Genomic DNA, 13,696 nt, shown 5'->3' with positions numbered 1-13,696 from the left:
CCATTTCTGATGAAGGGTCTAGGCCCGAAACGTCAGCCTTTCTGCTCCTATGATGCTGCTCGGCCTGCTTTGTTCATCCAACTCTGCACCTTGTTGTCTCTTTTGATATATCTGTCCTGTTAGCCCCACCCGTCCCATTTCTTTCCCCACAGCACTCAAGATATTTCCTTTTCCTATATGTATCCTGTTCCAATCTGAAAGTTCTTATTAAATTTGCTTTCACCACCTTATCCAGATCATATTTTGCTGAGTTTAAAATAAAATGCTGATGAAGGGTCCCAAACTGAAATGTCGACTTTCCTGCTCCTCTCATGCTGCCTGACCTGCTGTGTTCCTCCAGCTCCACACTGTATCAACTCTGACTTCCAGCATCTGCAGTTCTTGCTATCTCCAAATGTGATGAATGTAGTTTGGTGTTTGTTGGCTGGTTTAGACATGGTGGACCAAAGGACCTGTTTCTGTGCTATATGACTCTATAACATTAATCCCTCTTGTTAAAAAACCTCTCCTTTAAACTAAGGAACCAAATTTATTCAAACAGAGGAGTTGTTTGCCATACATAACTAGATATATTGCCTTTTGGCGTCTTTGCCAGTAAATTTGTCAAATAAACCGGGGATAGGTTTTAGATAATAAATATTGAGAGTATTCCTTTTAGCTGAGTTTTGAAATGCTGAAGCTCATCATCATTATTGCACTTCTACACCAGACTATTTGGAAACAGCGATGCCTTAGGATTGCATACCTAATTTATTTAAACCACATTGGCAAGAGTCCAAAACTTAAAGCTATGAAATGGTTGTAGTACTGCAGAAGTTAAGACAAAATTGTATAACTTTGCTAACACAGCATAGGTAAACTGCCTGTTGCCAATATCATTGGGACCGACCCTAATCAGTTTGCATGAGTTGTGGGGTTACCTATTGATTAGTTGGAAGGATCCCAGCATTAGTAACCAAAAATCTGTGATTTTTAAAATGATGTTCTGTGTATTCTGCATACAAACTCTCCTAGCAAGCAAGCTGATGGTTCAGAATTTCCTGGCATAAAGGTGACAAACCTGATATGCATGTTAAAAACCGAAAGAACTGCGGATGCTGTAAATCAGGAACAAAAACAGAAGTTGCTGGAAAAGCTCAGCAGGTCTGGTAGCATCTGTGATTCACAGATGCTGCCAGACCTGCTGATATGCATATTGTTATTAATGTGGAAATAACCCATTAATCTGTAGTGATGAAAATATACCCCCACAAGTTTTTTTATTCATTCATGGGATGTAAGCTTGCTGTTCTAGGCCAGCAATTATTGCCTATCCCTAATTGCCCAGGGGCAAATGGTAGTGAGCTGCCTTCTTGAACCCCTGCAGTTGGGTGGTGTAAACACACCAACAAAGCTGTTAGGGAGAGTGTTTCACAACTTTGAACCAGCAACAGGCAAAACATTGAGCTATTTCCAAGTCAGGATGGTGAGTGGCTTGGAGAGGAACTTGCAGAAGGTGGTGTTCCCATCTAGCTGCTGCCCCTGTCCTTCTAGATGGTAGTGGCCATGGGTTTAAAGTTGCCAGATAATTTGTCCCTCATTGCCATCAACAGCCACTGACCTTTAAGAAATTGCGGTATTGCACTGCAAACAAGAAAGATTAAATGTTATGGCTGCTGCATTAACTATACAATGTTCCATTTGATAATGGAATTTCAATGCCACTCATCCTTTCCTGGCCATAAAGGGAACAGTTGAAAATGAAGCCTCATTTTTGCAAGCAGTAAGTAGTTCATGGAGATTTTTAAAATTTAAGTTTAAAAATATTTTTTCTTTCTTTCCCTTCCTTTCTCTCAGTGCCATCTTTTCCTCCTCGTTTTTGTTTCTACACCTAATTTAGTTCTTCTTTCAGCTCTTTATTCCATCATCTCTCTGTTTCCTTTTCAAATCCTATTGGGTAAGAAGATTTTTCTAGTGTCCTTGTTCACTATGTTCACAGAGGTTCTGTTGACCTCACTACACTGTTCCTAGCTTGTATTTCTAGCAATTTACGATTCAGAAATTTTAAATGATGTTGATTGTCATAAAAACCCATTTGATTCACCAGTGATAGCTGTTGGTAATAGTCATCATGAAACTATCTTTATACATCAAATATATTAATTAAATTTGAATTCCATCAGTTTCCATGTTGAGATCTAAAAGACATACCCAGGGCATTAGCGTCGGGCCTCTGGATTCAATTAAGAATTGTCATACTGGACTTGAAATGTTAACTCCGTTTTTCTATCCACGGATGGTGCCAGGTTTGCTGAGTTTCTCCAACACTTTTTGTTTATCATTTGGCAATTATAGAAGGAGGCCACTTGGTCAATCATGCTTGTGCCAACTCTTTGGCATTGACATTATAAAGTTAGGATCATCGATTCATTGTGTGAGCAAATATCAAATTGTCAATTTTACTGGAATATTTTAAGATACTTCATTACTTGTTTGTCTTCCAGCGTACAGAAACTTTGCTGAAAGAATATCAGGACAAGGGGAAGGCCAATACATTTCTTGACAAACGATTTGGTGAATATGATACTGCGTTAACTCCAGATCAGAAGATGACAAAGCGATTCTCCTTGGAGCAGCAGGTAATACTGTTTTGTTTTAACAAGGGAAGTAAAACAGCCCAGTGAAAAGGGTCCCAAGCTGGTAAATGGAACTAGATTAGTTTAGGATATCTGGTCGGAATGGAAGAGTTGGGCCAACAGGTCTGTTTTTGACTCCGTAACTATTTATTTCTCGTCTGCACTTGTTCCTTTGCACCTCCAGATCTGCTTTCCAATATTTCCTTCAGAGATTGTCTGATCAGCTTGGTATGGAGCAGACCTGTATCCAAGACACATACCTGGACTCTCGTACATGATCTGAGCAGTGCAGTAATGAAGGAAGCCTAGATTGTCATAAATGTCTTGCTCCTCTTGAAACAAAGATTCCCACCTGCCTGTTTGAGTATATGCTAAATATTCCCCATGACTCTCTTCAGAGAAAATCAGAAAGAACTCCTTTATGTTATCCAGAAGCCAATTTGGTCCATTCGCCTAAACTAAAACAAAGAATTGCAGGAGGTGGAAATCTGAAACAAAAACATTGCTGGAGAAACTCAGCAGGTCTGGCAGCACCAGTGGAGAGAAAGCAGAGTTAACATTTCAAGTCCAGTGACCTTTCTTGAGAAATTTCTCCGACAATGTTTTTGGTCCATTCACTATTGAATTATGCAATTTTGAGTGATCTAGTTCATTATTTCAGTGCTCAATCCAGATTTGCCATTTTTTTTTTGATCGAAAAGAAAATCTTCTTTCAGGAGCAGGTTTTGAACTGTCAGAAGTGGATGCTAATTGTTTCTCATTTCTGCACTGGGATCTTACTGTGCAAATATGTCAATGCTGTGCATCAAGGCATTCCATTGTGTATGAAACACTGAAATATTTCGATGTGGGGCTTTAAGAAACTGAGTGCAAGATTTTCTTTTACCTTGTGGCAGCTACAGTCTTGAACTCCCAGCGCAAAATGTCTGAAGGCTGCATATACTAAAAAAAAATGCTGCTTAAAACTGAGGCAACACCCATGGGGAGATGAATGTTGGATTCGCATTACAGGCTAATTGCGTCTTCTGTTGGTCAGATAACTGGATGGTGTCTCAATATTTTGTTGGCCAACTGATGCTTGGACTGCTGCAAAGACCTGGGGGTGTTCCCAACGGTAGATGTGTCCAGAACCAGGGGTCACAGTATGAGGATTTGGGGTAGAAGATTTAGGACGGAGATAAGGAGACATTTCTTCACCTAAAGAGTGGTGAGCCTGTGGGATTCATTACCACAGGAAGCAGTTGATGCCAAAACATTGAATGTATTCAAGAGGCGGCAAGATATAGCACTTGTGCAAATGGGATCAAAGGTTATGGGGAGAAAGCAGGATTAGGCTATTGAGTTGGATGATCAGCTATGATCATGAAGAATGGCAGAACGGGCTCAAAGGACCGAATGGCCTCCTCCTGCTCCTATATTCTATGCTTCTATGACAGTGGATTCTGTCTGTCAGTCATTAAATACTCCTGCTCATCCCCTCCCAGTGGATTCAAATGCTCTTGGAATCTGACCCGTTAATCACTCCAATTTCCTAGATTGTCGGGAGTTTGAAGCATTTGATTATGATGCGTCTGCTACTTCTGTATATATTACTTAGTCACGTGGCCCTAGCCTCCCCAACTTTGCTTATACATAGTGATCTAGATGTTTCATTTGAATGCTTGCCCAGTGTATTCAGTTTTATCATTTTGTTTCCTATTCATTTGTGGGATGTGGGCATCGCTGGCTGGCAATGGTAACCCACAGGATGTTGATAGCGAGGAATTCAGTAATGACAGTGCTCTTCAACTTCAGGGGGTGATAATTGGATTCTCTCGCTGAACGTGATCCGTGTCTGGTGCTTATGTGAATGTTATTTGCCACTTATCAGCTCAAGTAAGTAACATGCAAATCGGCCTCTCAAGATCCTCTTTTGTCTCTAACCCACTCAGATTTTTATCAAAAAGCAAGAATACTGTGAATGCTGGAAATCTGAAATAAAATCTGAAATGCTTGAAGTATTCAGGTCAGGGAGCATCTGTAGCATGAAAAGATAAGTTAATTAGTACAAGTCTTTGAAAGTTTGAAACTTTTCATCAGAACTTAACCTCTTATTTTCCAAAGGGTAAATGACCTCCTATTCCTCCAATGAAAATGAACTACCCTGCAATTAACTATATTAAAATTAATTTTCTCATTGATGTGACCAATGTGGTGTAACTGTTTAAAAACCGAAAGAACTCCAGATGCTGTAAATCCGGAACAAAAACAAAGTTGCTGGAAAAGCTCAGCAGATCTGGCAGCATCTGTGAAGAAAAATAACAGAGTTAACGTTTCAGGTCTGGTGAACTCTTTTTCTTCACAGATGCTGCCAGACCTGCTGAGCTTTATCAGCAACTTGGTTTTGTGTAGTGTAACTGTTCGTTGGATTCACCTAATTGTTTGTGCTCTTGTTGTTTCAGCGCCAGCACACAAAGAAGGACATATACAACCTGAATGAAGACGAAGATCTCACCCATTATGGGCAATCCCTGGCAGACATTGAGAAATTCAATGACACACCAGACAGTGATAATGAAATGGAGGAAAAGGGCCTTCTGTCTGGTGAGCAAGAAAAATATCATGTGATTTGACTAGTCCTGATAGTTTAAAGGGCTATAACATGTACAGTGCTTGCGTCATGTTTCACTATCCATCCCTGCCTGTTATGGGAAAAGCAGTCAGATTTCAAAAAGGCGCTAGGTGGGGAAACTCTCACTCTTTTTAACCATTCAGTAGTAAAACTTTAGTTGCCTCTACAAATCTGGGTCGTATCCAAAGACAATACTTTGAAGGGAGCATATTTGATGATGGTGGGGAGATGATTGGGTGAGTGTTGAAGAGCTTATTCAGTTCTTTCTCCCTGTCCCTGGAAGGAATCCAGTGTTTTTAGGGTGGGAGGAATCAATGATAGCAGTTTTGATGGGAGGAATTTGTTTGTACATTAATACTATAATGACTTACATCCCTCATGACTTCGATTAGTCAATTAAGCACTCCAAGTGTATTCACTGCTGCACACAGTCAGCCGTACAAAACAGCAATGAGATCATAACTAGATAACCCCTCTCTATCGTGAATTGAATTGAGTTAGCTTTATTGTCATGTAGTCCAATGAGTACAGTGAAAAGTTTACGGTTGCTGCATTACAGCACCATCTTAGGTACAAAAGTACCTGGATACAGATACTTAAGATCAAATCCTTAGGAAACAAAAAAAAGTTAGAAAAGTAAAGAAACAGATAGTGCAGTGTTATAGGTCAAAGGAATAAATTAGAAAAATAAAGAAGTATAAAGTTCAGAATATCAGTCCTTCTGACCGAATCCATGCCAACACCTAGCCTCAAGGGAGACCACCACCTGCGCAGTCTCACCAACATAGGAGTTGATCCACTTTTAGGCGCCATATCTTTGCTGCTGGGCCCACTTCGCTGACGCTGCTGAGCCCACACTTGCCCTGCAACCAAGAGTCCCTGGCTGTGCTGTTGATTGAAGGATAAATATTGTCCAGGTTGCTGGATATGTTTGATTTTTCATTTTTTTTTTAAAAGTTCACTTGATCGTCACGTTCTGTTTATCAACTTATCAACAAGATTGCACCTGCTGAAAATGCTGTCGGGATAGCAGTCTTTATTTTGTATACTGTAGTGAACTTGAATTCATGACATCAGTCTCTGAGGTGAACTGAGTGACCCTAAGATATAGGAGCAGAATTAGGCCAATCAACCTATCCAGTCTCCTCTGCCATTTGATCATGGCTGATATGTTTCTCAACCCCATTCTCCTGTCTTCTCCCCATAACCCTTGATCTTCTTACTAATTAACAACCTATTGATCTCTGCTTTAAATACAGTAAGTGCTGCAGAGGGCTGGGGAGGCCAAGTCATTGAGTTCCACAGATTCACCACCCTCTGGATGAAGAACATTCTCCTGATCTCAGTTTTAAAGGCCCTGAGACTGTGCCCCCAGTCCTAGTTTCTCATACTAGTGGAAACATCTTCATGTCAGTTCCCCGCCTCACCCTTCTAAACTCCATGAAGTAGAGACCCAGAGTCAATCTTGTAAACCTCCACTGGATGTCGTCCAAAGCCAATACATCTTTCCTTACATTTGGGACCCAAAATTGCTCACAATGTTCTGAATACAGTCTGACCAGAGCTTTATACAGCCTCACAAATACATCTCTGCTCTTGTTTTCTAATAAATAAATGCTGATATTGCATTTACCTACCTAACTGCCAATTGAACTTGCATGTTAACCTTAAGAAAATCCTGAATTAGGACTCCCAAGTCCCAATGCACTTCAGATTTGTGAAACCTTTCCCAGTTTAGAAAATAGTCTACCCTTCTATTCTTCCTACCAACATATATATCGCCTCAGTTTGCCATATGGTATTCCATCTGCCACTACTTTGCCCACTTGTCGAGCATGTCCAAGTTCTTCTACAGCCTCCCTGCTTCCTCAACAATACCTATCCCTCCACCTATTTTTGTGTCATCTGCAACTTAGCACCATTGCCCTCAGTTCCTTCATCCAGATCATTAATGTATAACATGAATAGTTGTGGTCCCAACACAGACTCCACAGAACTCCCCTAGTCACCAGCTGCCATCCTGTAAAAAGATCCCTACTCTCTGCCTTCTGTCAGTCAGCCAGTACTCGATCATTGCCAGTACCTTGCCCCTAACACCATAGGCTCTTATTTTATTTAGTAGCCTCCTGTGCGGCACCTTGTCAAAGGCCTTCTGGAAATCCAAATAGATCACATCAGCTGGTTCTCATTTGTCTAACTTGCTCATTAGCTCCTCAAAGAATGCTAACAGATTTGTCAGGCATGACCTCCCCTTGACAGAGTCATGCCAATTCTGCCCTATTTTACCATGCACTTCCAAGAACTCCACAATCTCATCCTTAGTAATGAACTCTAAAATCTTACCACTGACTGAGTCAGGCTAACCAGCCTGTAGTTTCCTGTCTTCTGCCTTCCTTCTTAAACAGCCATTTTCCAGTTCTCTGGGGCCCTCAAGTAATTCCTGACAGATCACCACCAATGCTCCACAATTTCTGCAGATATCTTCTTCAGAAGTCTAGCGGTATAGTCCAGCCATTCTGGGTGATTTATCCACCTTCAGGCTTTTCAGTTCCCCAGCACTTTCTCCTAATTGATTGCCACTATGTTCACCTCTGCCCCCTGACACTCTGAAAGTTCTGGTATACTGCTGGCATCTTCTACTGTGAAAACTGATGCAAAGTACCTATTCAGTTCTTCTGCCATTTCTTTGTTCCCCATTACTACTTCTCCAGCCTAATTATTCAGTGGGCTAATGTCCATTCTGAACTGTATTTTAGCTTTTAGAAATTTTATAAAAGAATGTTTCAATAGTTTTTTTTTATTACTAGCTAGCTTTCTCTCATTTCATCTTCTCTCCCCTTATTGCTTTTTGTTAGTTGTCCTCTGCTAGTTTTTAAAGGCTTTCTAACTCTCTGGCTTCGCACTAATCTTCAACACATTGTATGTTTTTTTCTTTTGTTTTTATGCTGTCCCTGACTTCCTTGTCAGCCATGGTTGCTTCATCCTCCCCTTAGAATGATTTTTCTTCATTGGGATGAATTTCCGTTGTGCCTCCCAAATTACCCCCACAAACCCCTGCCATTGCTGCTCTACCATCTTCCCTGCGAGGCTTCCCTACCAATCAACTCTGGCCTGCTCCTCCCTCATATAACAGTTGTTACCTTTACTCAATTGTAATGCCGTTACATCTGATTCCAGCTTCTCCCTCTCAAACTGCAGGGTAAATTCTATCATATGGTCACTGTTCTCTAGGGGTTCCTTCACCTTAAGCTCCCTAATCAAGTCTGGCTCGTTACACATCACTAAATGCAGAATTGCCTGTTCCATAGCGGATGCTACCACAAGCTGCTCCAAAAAACCATCTTATAGACATTCCACAAATTCCTTTTCTTGACATTGGCTATCCCCAACCTGATTTTCCAAGTCCACCTGCATATTGAAGTTCCCCATGAGTCTGGTGATAGTGCCTTTCTTACATGCCTTTTCTATCTCCTGCTTTATTTTCACTCCCGCACCCTGACTACTGCTAGGAGGCCTAAACACAACATCTGTTATATTCTCCTTTCCTTTGCAGTTCCTCAACTCTACCCACACAGATACTACGCCCTTCAATTTTATATCACTTCTGCTATTGATTTAATTTCATTTCTTACTAATAAGGCAACCTTTCCCCCTCTCCCCATCCGCCTGTCCTTTCGATAGGCCATGCATCCTTGGATATATAGGTCCCAGTCCTGATCCCCTTGCAGCTGCATCTCTACACACAAGCGCAAGGACTGAGAGTCATTCAGCACCACCTCTTGGATCCCTCTACCTGCCTCGCTCATAGTCACATCCTCCTGTCCCTGACCACTGACCAAATTTCAGCGAGTTAATCTAAGAGGTGCGACTGCCTCCTGAAACACTGCATCCAGGTAGCTCTCCCTCTGTGTGATATGTCAATGTGTGAAGCTCAGACTCCAGCCCATCAATTCTCAGCTGGAGTTCTTCAAGCAACCAATACTTGCTACAGATGTGGTTACTTTGAACAACAATGGGGTCCTCCTGCTCTCAATCGCCTGGCCTGGCATCTCAATTTTAATGACATCATTCTTAATTTGATTTTTAAATATTTCATACTGTTATTTTAGTTTGTATGCTCCTTAAGTACCATGTTCCCTTATTACCCACAGCTGAGTTCACTGCTGCTGCACACTTTGGTGGTGGTGGGCTGTTGCAGAAGAAGGCATTATCTAAGCAGCACGGTGATGAGGAGGAACCGGCACCCAAGTCCCGGAGAGAGTTAATTGATGAGCTTATTGCTAAATCTAAGAAGGAGAAGGTATGCTTTTCAAATTTTGTGCTAATGAGTGTTGATGGTTTGTATAATTGGTGGGTAGAGGGGAAACTGATGCACTTCAGGCCTAGGTGTCGTAATGTTTACGTAGCCATGTAGTCTTTGGGTGTATCTAGTGTTTGTCTAATGAAGTGAAGCTTGGTATCTTAATGTGTACTGCAACTTTCATCTCTCTACAGCACAATTGCTCAGTGCCTCAGTGTTTTACAGGACCATGGAAAGCAAATAGATGTCACTTCAACAGAAAAATGGACCAAGGCTACCAAAGAAAGCTAAAACATGATGAGTGTGGGTCTAGAGATTTCTGCTGATAAGCCCAGAGGGTGCTGAAGGAACACCAATTGCATTTTAAGCAGCAATCCATAGTCCTGAGCTAATACCGAAGGTTAGAGGAATTCACAGTGAGGAAAGGTGAAAAACAGTGGAGGGATTTCAACAACATTCTGTATTCCTATTGTGTCCTTAACAGCATCCATGGGTGCTTAACAGGAGCAAAAAAAGACATTGAGTAACCTAAAGATTTGAGGATGAGCAAAAGTTTGGTGAAGAAGCTATTTTAATAATTCTTAAAAGAGAGAGAGAGAAGGAGCATTTAGGCCTTGTTACAATAAAACATGTACACCATTGGTGAACCAATGGAATTGCAGGCCAGAGTTGAAAGACTGTTACTTTCATAGGGTCATACAGTGCAGAAAAGGCCCTTCAGCCCATTGAGTCTGCGCTGACATAACTACCATTGAAGATGTGCTAATCCTAATTTCCTGCAGTTGTCCCGTATTCTTGAATGTTATGATATTTGAAGTGCTCGTCCAATTATTTTTAAACGTTGTAAGCTTTTCTTTACCTTCCCAGGTAGTGCATTCCAGATTCCCACCACCTGCTGAGTGAGAGTTTTTTTTCCCCAGATCCTGTCTGAATCTCCTGCCCCTTACCCTAAAACTATGTTCCCTCATGATTGACTCCTCAACCAAGGGGAATGGCTGCTGTCTGTTCACCTTCCAGTGCTGTCACTTCCTTCCCGTGGTGAGATGACCAGAACTGCACATAGTGGCCTAACCAACTCTCTGTACAACTCCAACATTACCTCTTTGCACTTATACTCTATGTCGCAACTGATGAAAGCAAGTCGCCCATATGCTGCCTTAGCTGTCATTTTCATGTGCTCTGCCGACTTCAAAGATCTGTGGATAATGACCCTCAAGATCCTCTGATTCTCTAAGCCACCCAGTGTCCTGCTGTTCATTAAATAACAGTCTCATCTTGTTTCTTCATCCAAAGTGTATCACCTCACACTTAGCAGCGTTAAATACCATCTGCCACTGGTCTGCCCATCTGACCAACCCATCTATATCTTCCTATAACCTAACAACCATCTTCTTTGCTATTATCCACTCTGCCAATCTTGGTTTGTGTGCAAATTTGCTTAATATTCCCCCATATTTTTATTTATATCATTTACAATATTATATAACAAACAGTAAAGATCCCGGTACTGATTGTTGTGCTACACCACTGGACATTGGCCTCCAGTTACTCCAACAGCCTTCTACCACTACCCTTTGTGTTTTATTACTAAGCCAGTTTCTGATCCATCTTGCCAAGTTTCCCTGAATTCCATGTACTTTAACCTTCTCAATTAGTCTCCCACGTGGGACCTTGTCAAAAGTTTGCTAAAATTCGTATAAACTACATCAACTGAACTTCCCTCATTCACACACTTGATCACATTTTCAAAAAATTCTAACAAATTTCTTAGGCGTAACCTCCTTCTAACAAAGCCATGCTGACTATCCGTAATTAACCCATGGCTTTCCAAATGGGTATTAATTCACTCCTTCAGGATTTTCTCCAACTGTTTCCCTACCACTGCTGTGAGACTCACTGGTCTGTAATTTCCTGGTTCATCTCTACCATCCTTCTTGAAAAGTGGAACAACATTTGCTGCCCTCCAGTCCTTTGGCAGTACCCCCGTGGCCAGGGAGGAATTAAAAATTTGTGTCCGAGCCCCTGCAATTTCCTGCCTCGCCTCTCAGCAGCCTGGGATGCAGTCCACCCGGGCTAGAGGATTTGTCCATTTTTAATGTCTGACAAAGCCTCCAGTATCTCCCCATTTCCTATGTCAAACTGTACAAGTTTTCCTCACAGTCCCTTTTCCTGAATTCTGTACCCACATTTTCCTTTTCCAGAGTGAAGACCAAAGAAAAGTATTCATTTAACACCCTTCCAATATCCTGTGACTTCCCACAGGTTGCCCCCTTGCTCCCTAATGGGTCCTACTGTTTCCCTGGTTAATCTCTTCCCTTCAATGTATATATAAAATATTTTAGGATTCTCCCTAATCCTGTTTAGAAGTTCTTTTTCATGCCTCCTTTTTGTTCTTCTAATTGCTTTCTTAAGGTCTCTCCTGCACCTCCTGTATTCCTCTAGGGCCGCAGCTGAATTGCTCCCTTCGGACTTGCTAAAAGCCCTCTCTTCTTCCTCATCCAGTCCTGAACTATCCTAGACATCCAGCATTCTCTGAACTTACTGCTCCTACATTTCTCTATAAACGGTACATGTTGGACTTGTACACTCCCAAGCTCCCCAGTGCTCTGCTGTAGTCTTGCCAGCAAGGAGGTGTTCCCAGATCTGCTTTATTTTAATAAAATCTGCCTGCACGCCCACCTAACCACCCCACCCTGATTGGTCAGCAGGAAGGGTGGGGAAGTTAGATGGGGAAGGAGATGGACAGGTAGTGTCAGGTCAAGCACGCGGGGATGAGAGGGAGGGGTGGACATGGGATGAGGTCGGTAGTGGGGAGATTTCAAGACTGGTAAATTCTATGTTTAGACCGTCAGGCAGTAGGCTTCCGAGGCAGAACATGAGGTGTTGTTCCTCCAGTTTGCGTGGGGCATCATTGTGACGCAGGATGGACATGTCACCCTGGGAGGGGTAGTTAAAATGGTTAGCGATCAGAAAGTGTCGTTGATTATAGTGTACAGAGCGCAGGTGCTCCACAAACCTGTCACCAAGTCTACATTTGGTCTCAATGTAGAGGAGGCCACATCAGGAGCAACGGATACAGTAGACCACGTTGGAGGGTGTACAGGTGAACACCTGTCGGATATGGAAAGTTTGTCTTGGGCCTCGGATAGAGGTGAGAGGGGATGTGTAGGAGCGTGTGTAGCACCTCCTATGGTTGCAGGAAAGGTACCCGGTGTGGTGAGCTTGGTGGGAAGTGTGGACGAGGGAGTCGCAGAGTCAGCAGTCCCTACAAAAGGCAGACAGGGGTGGGGAGGGAAGTATCTCTTTGGTGTGGTGCAATTGTAGGTAGCGGAAATAGTGGCGGATGATGCGCTGGATGCGGAGGTTGGTGCGGTGGTATGTGAGGGCCAGGGGGACTCTGTATTTATTTTTGTTGGAGGGAGGGGTTTTGAGTGCGGGAAATGCAAGAGATGTGGTTGAGGGCATTTTCGATCAACAGAGGGGGAAGATTGCAGTCCTTGAAGTAGGAGGACATCTGGGATGTCAATGAGTGGAATGCCCCATCTTGGGAGCAGATGTGGAGGAGGAATTGGGAGTAAGGGATTGCATTCTTGCAGGAAGGTGGGTGGGGGGTGGGTGGGAGGAGGTGTAGTTAAGGTAGCTGTGGGAGTTGGTGAGTTTGAAATAGATCTCATTGCTGAGACGGTTACCGGATATGGAGACAGAGGTCCAGTAAGGAGAGGGAGATATCGTAGATGGTCCAGGTGAATTTGAGGTTGGGATGAAAGGTGTTGGTAAAGTTGATGAACTGTTCAAGCTCCTCATGGGAGCATGAGGCTGCGTCGATACAGTCATCACTGTAGCGGAGGAAGAGGTGAGGGATGGTGCTGGTGTAACAACGAAAGAGGGACCACATACCTACAAAGAGGCAGGCATAGCTCAGACCACACAGGTGCCCATAGCCACCCCTTTGGTTTGTGGGAAGTTGGAGGAGCTAAAGGAAAAGTTGTTGAGGGTATGGACAAGCAACATACCCTTCAAAGAGGCAGGCGTAGCTTCCACATTCTGCCACCTATGTAAAAACCGAAAGAACTGCAGATGCTATAAATCAGGAACAAAAGCAGAACAAATACAAAGTTGCTAGAAAGCTCAGCAGGTCTGGTAGCATCTGTGAAGGAGAAAACAGAGTTA

The 13,696-nt window shown here is 42.6% G+C and overlaps 1 protein-coding gene across 1 annotated transcript in view; it reads left to right on the top strand.

Moving 5' to 3' along the window:
- Nucleotides 1-795: 795 nt before the first annotated feature.
- Nucleotides 796-13,696, top strand: part of LOC109914562 (NOP14 nucleolar protein homolog (yeast)) — a 32,176-nt gene continuing 19,275 nt past the window's right edge. Inside the window, exons 1-4 of the mRNA XM_048594112.1 lie at nt 796-804; nt 2,484-2,618; nt 5,057-5,198; nt 9,378-9,526. Coding sequence (XP_048450069.1) covers nt 796-804; nt 2,484-2,618; nt 5,057-5,198; nt 9,378-9,526 — 435 coding nt within the window. The remainder of the gene's footprint in view (nt 805-2,483; nt 2,619-5,056; nt 5,199-9,377; nt 9,527-13,696) is intronic.

Source organism: Rhincodon typus, chromosome 3 (assembly GCF_021869965.1).
Source record: "Rhincodon typus isolate 14 chromosome 3, sRhiTyp1.1, whole genome shotgun sequence".
Taxonomy (NCBI): domain Eukaryota; kingdom Metazoa; phylum Chordata; class Chondrichthyes; order Orectolobiformes; family Rhincodontidae; genus Rhincodon; species Rhincodon typus.
Note: the sequence above shows the minus strand (reverse complement) of the source record. Positions and strands in the feature narration are given on the sequence as shown.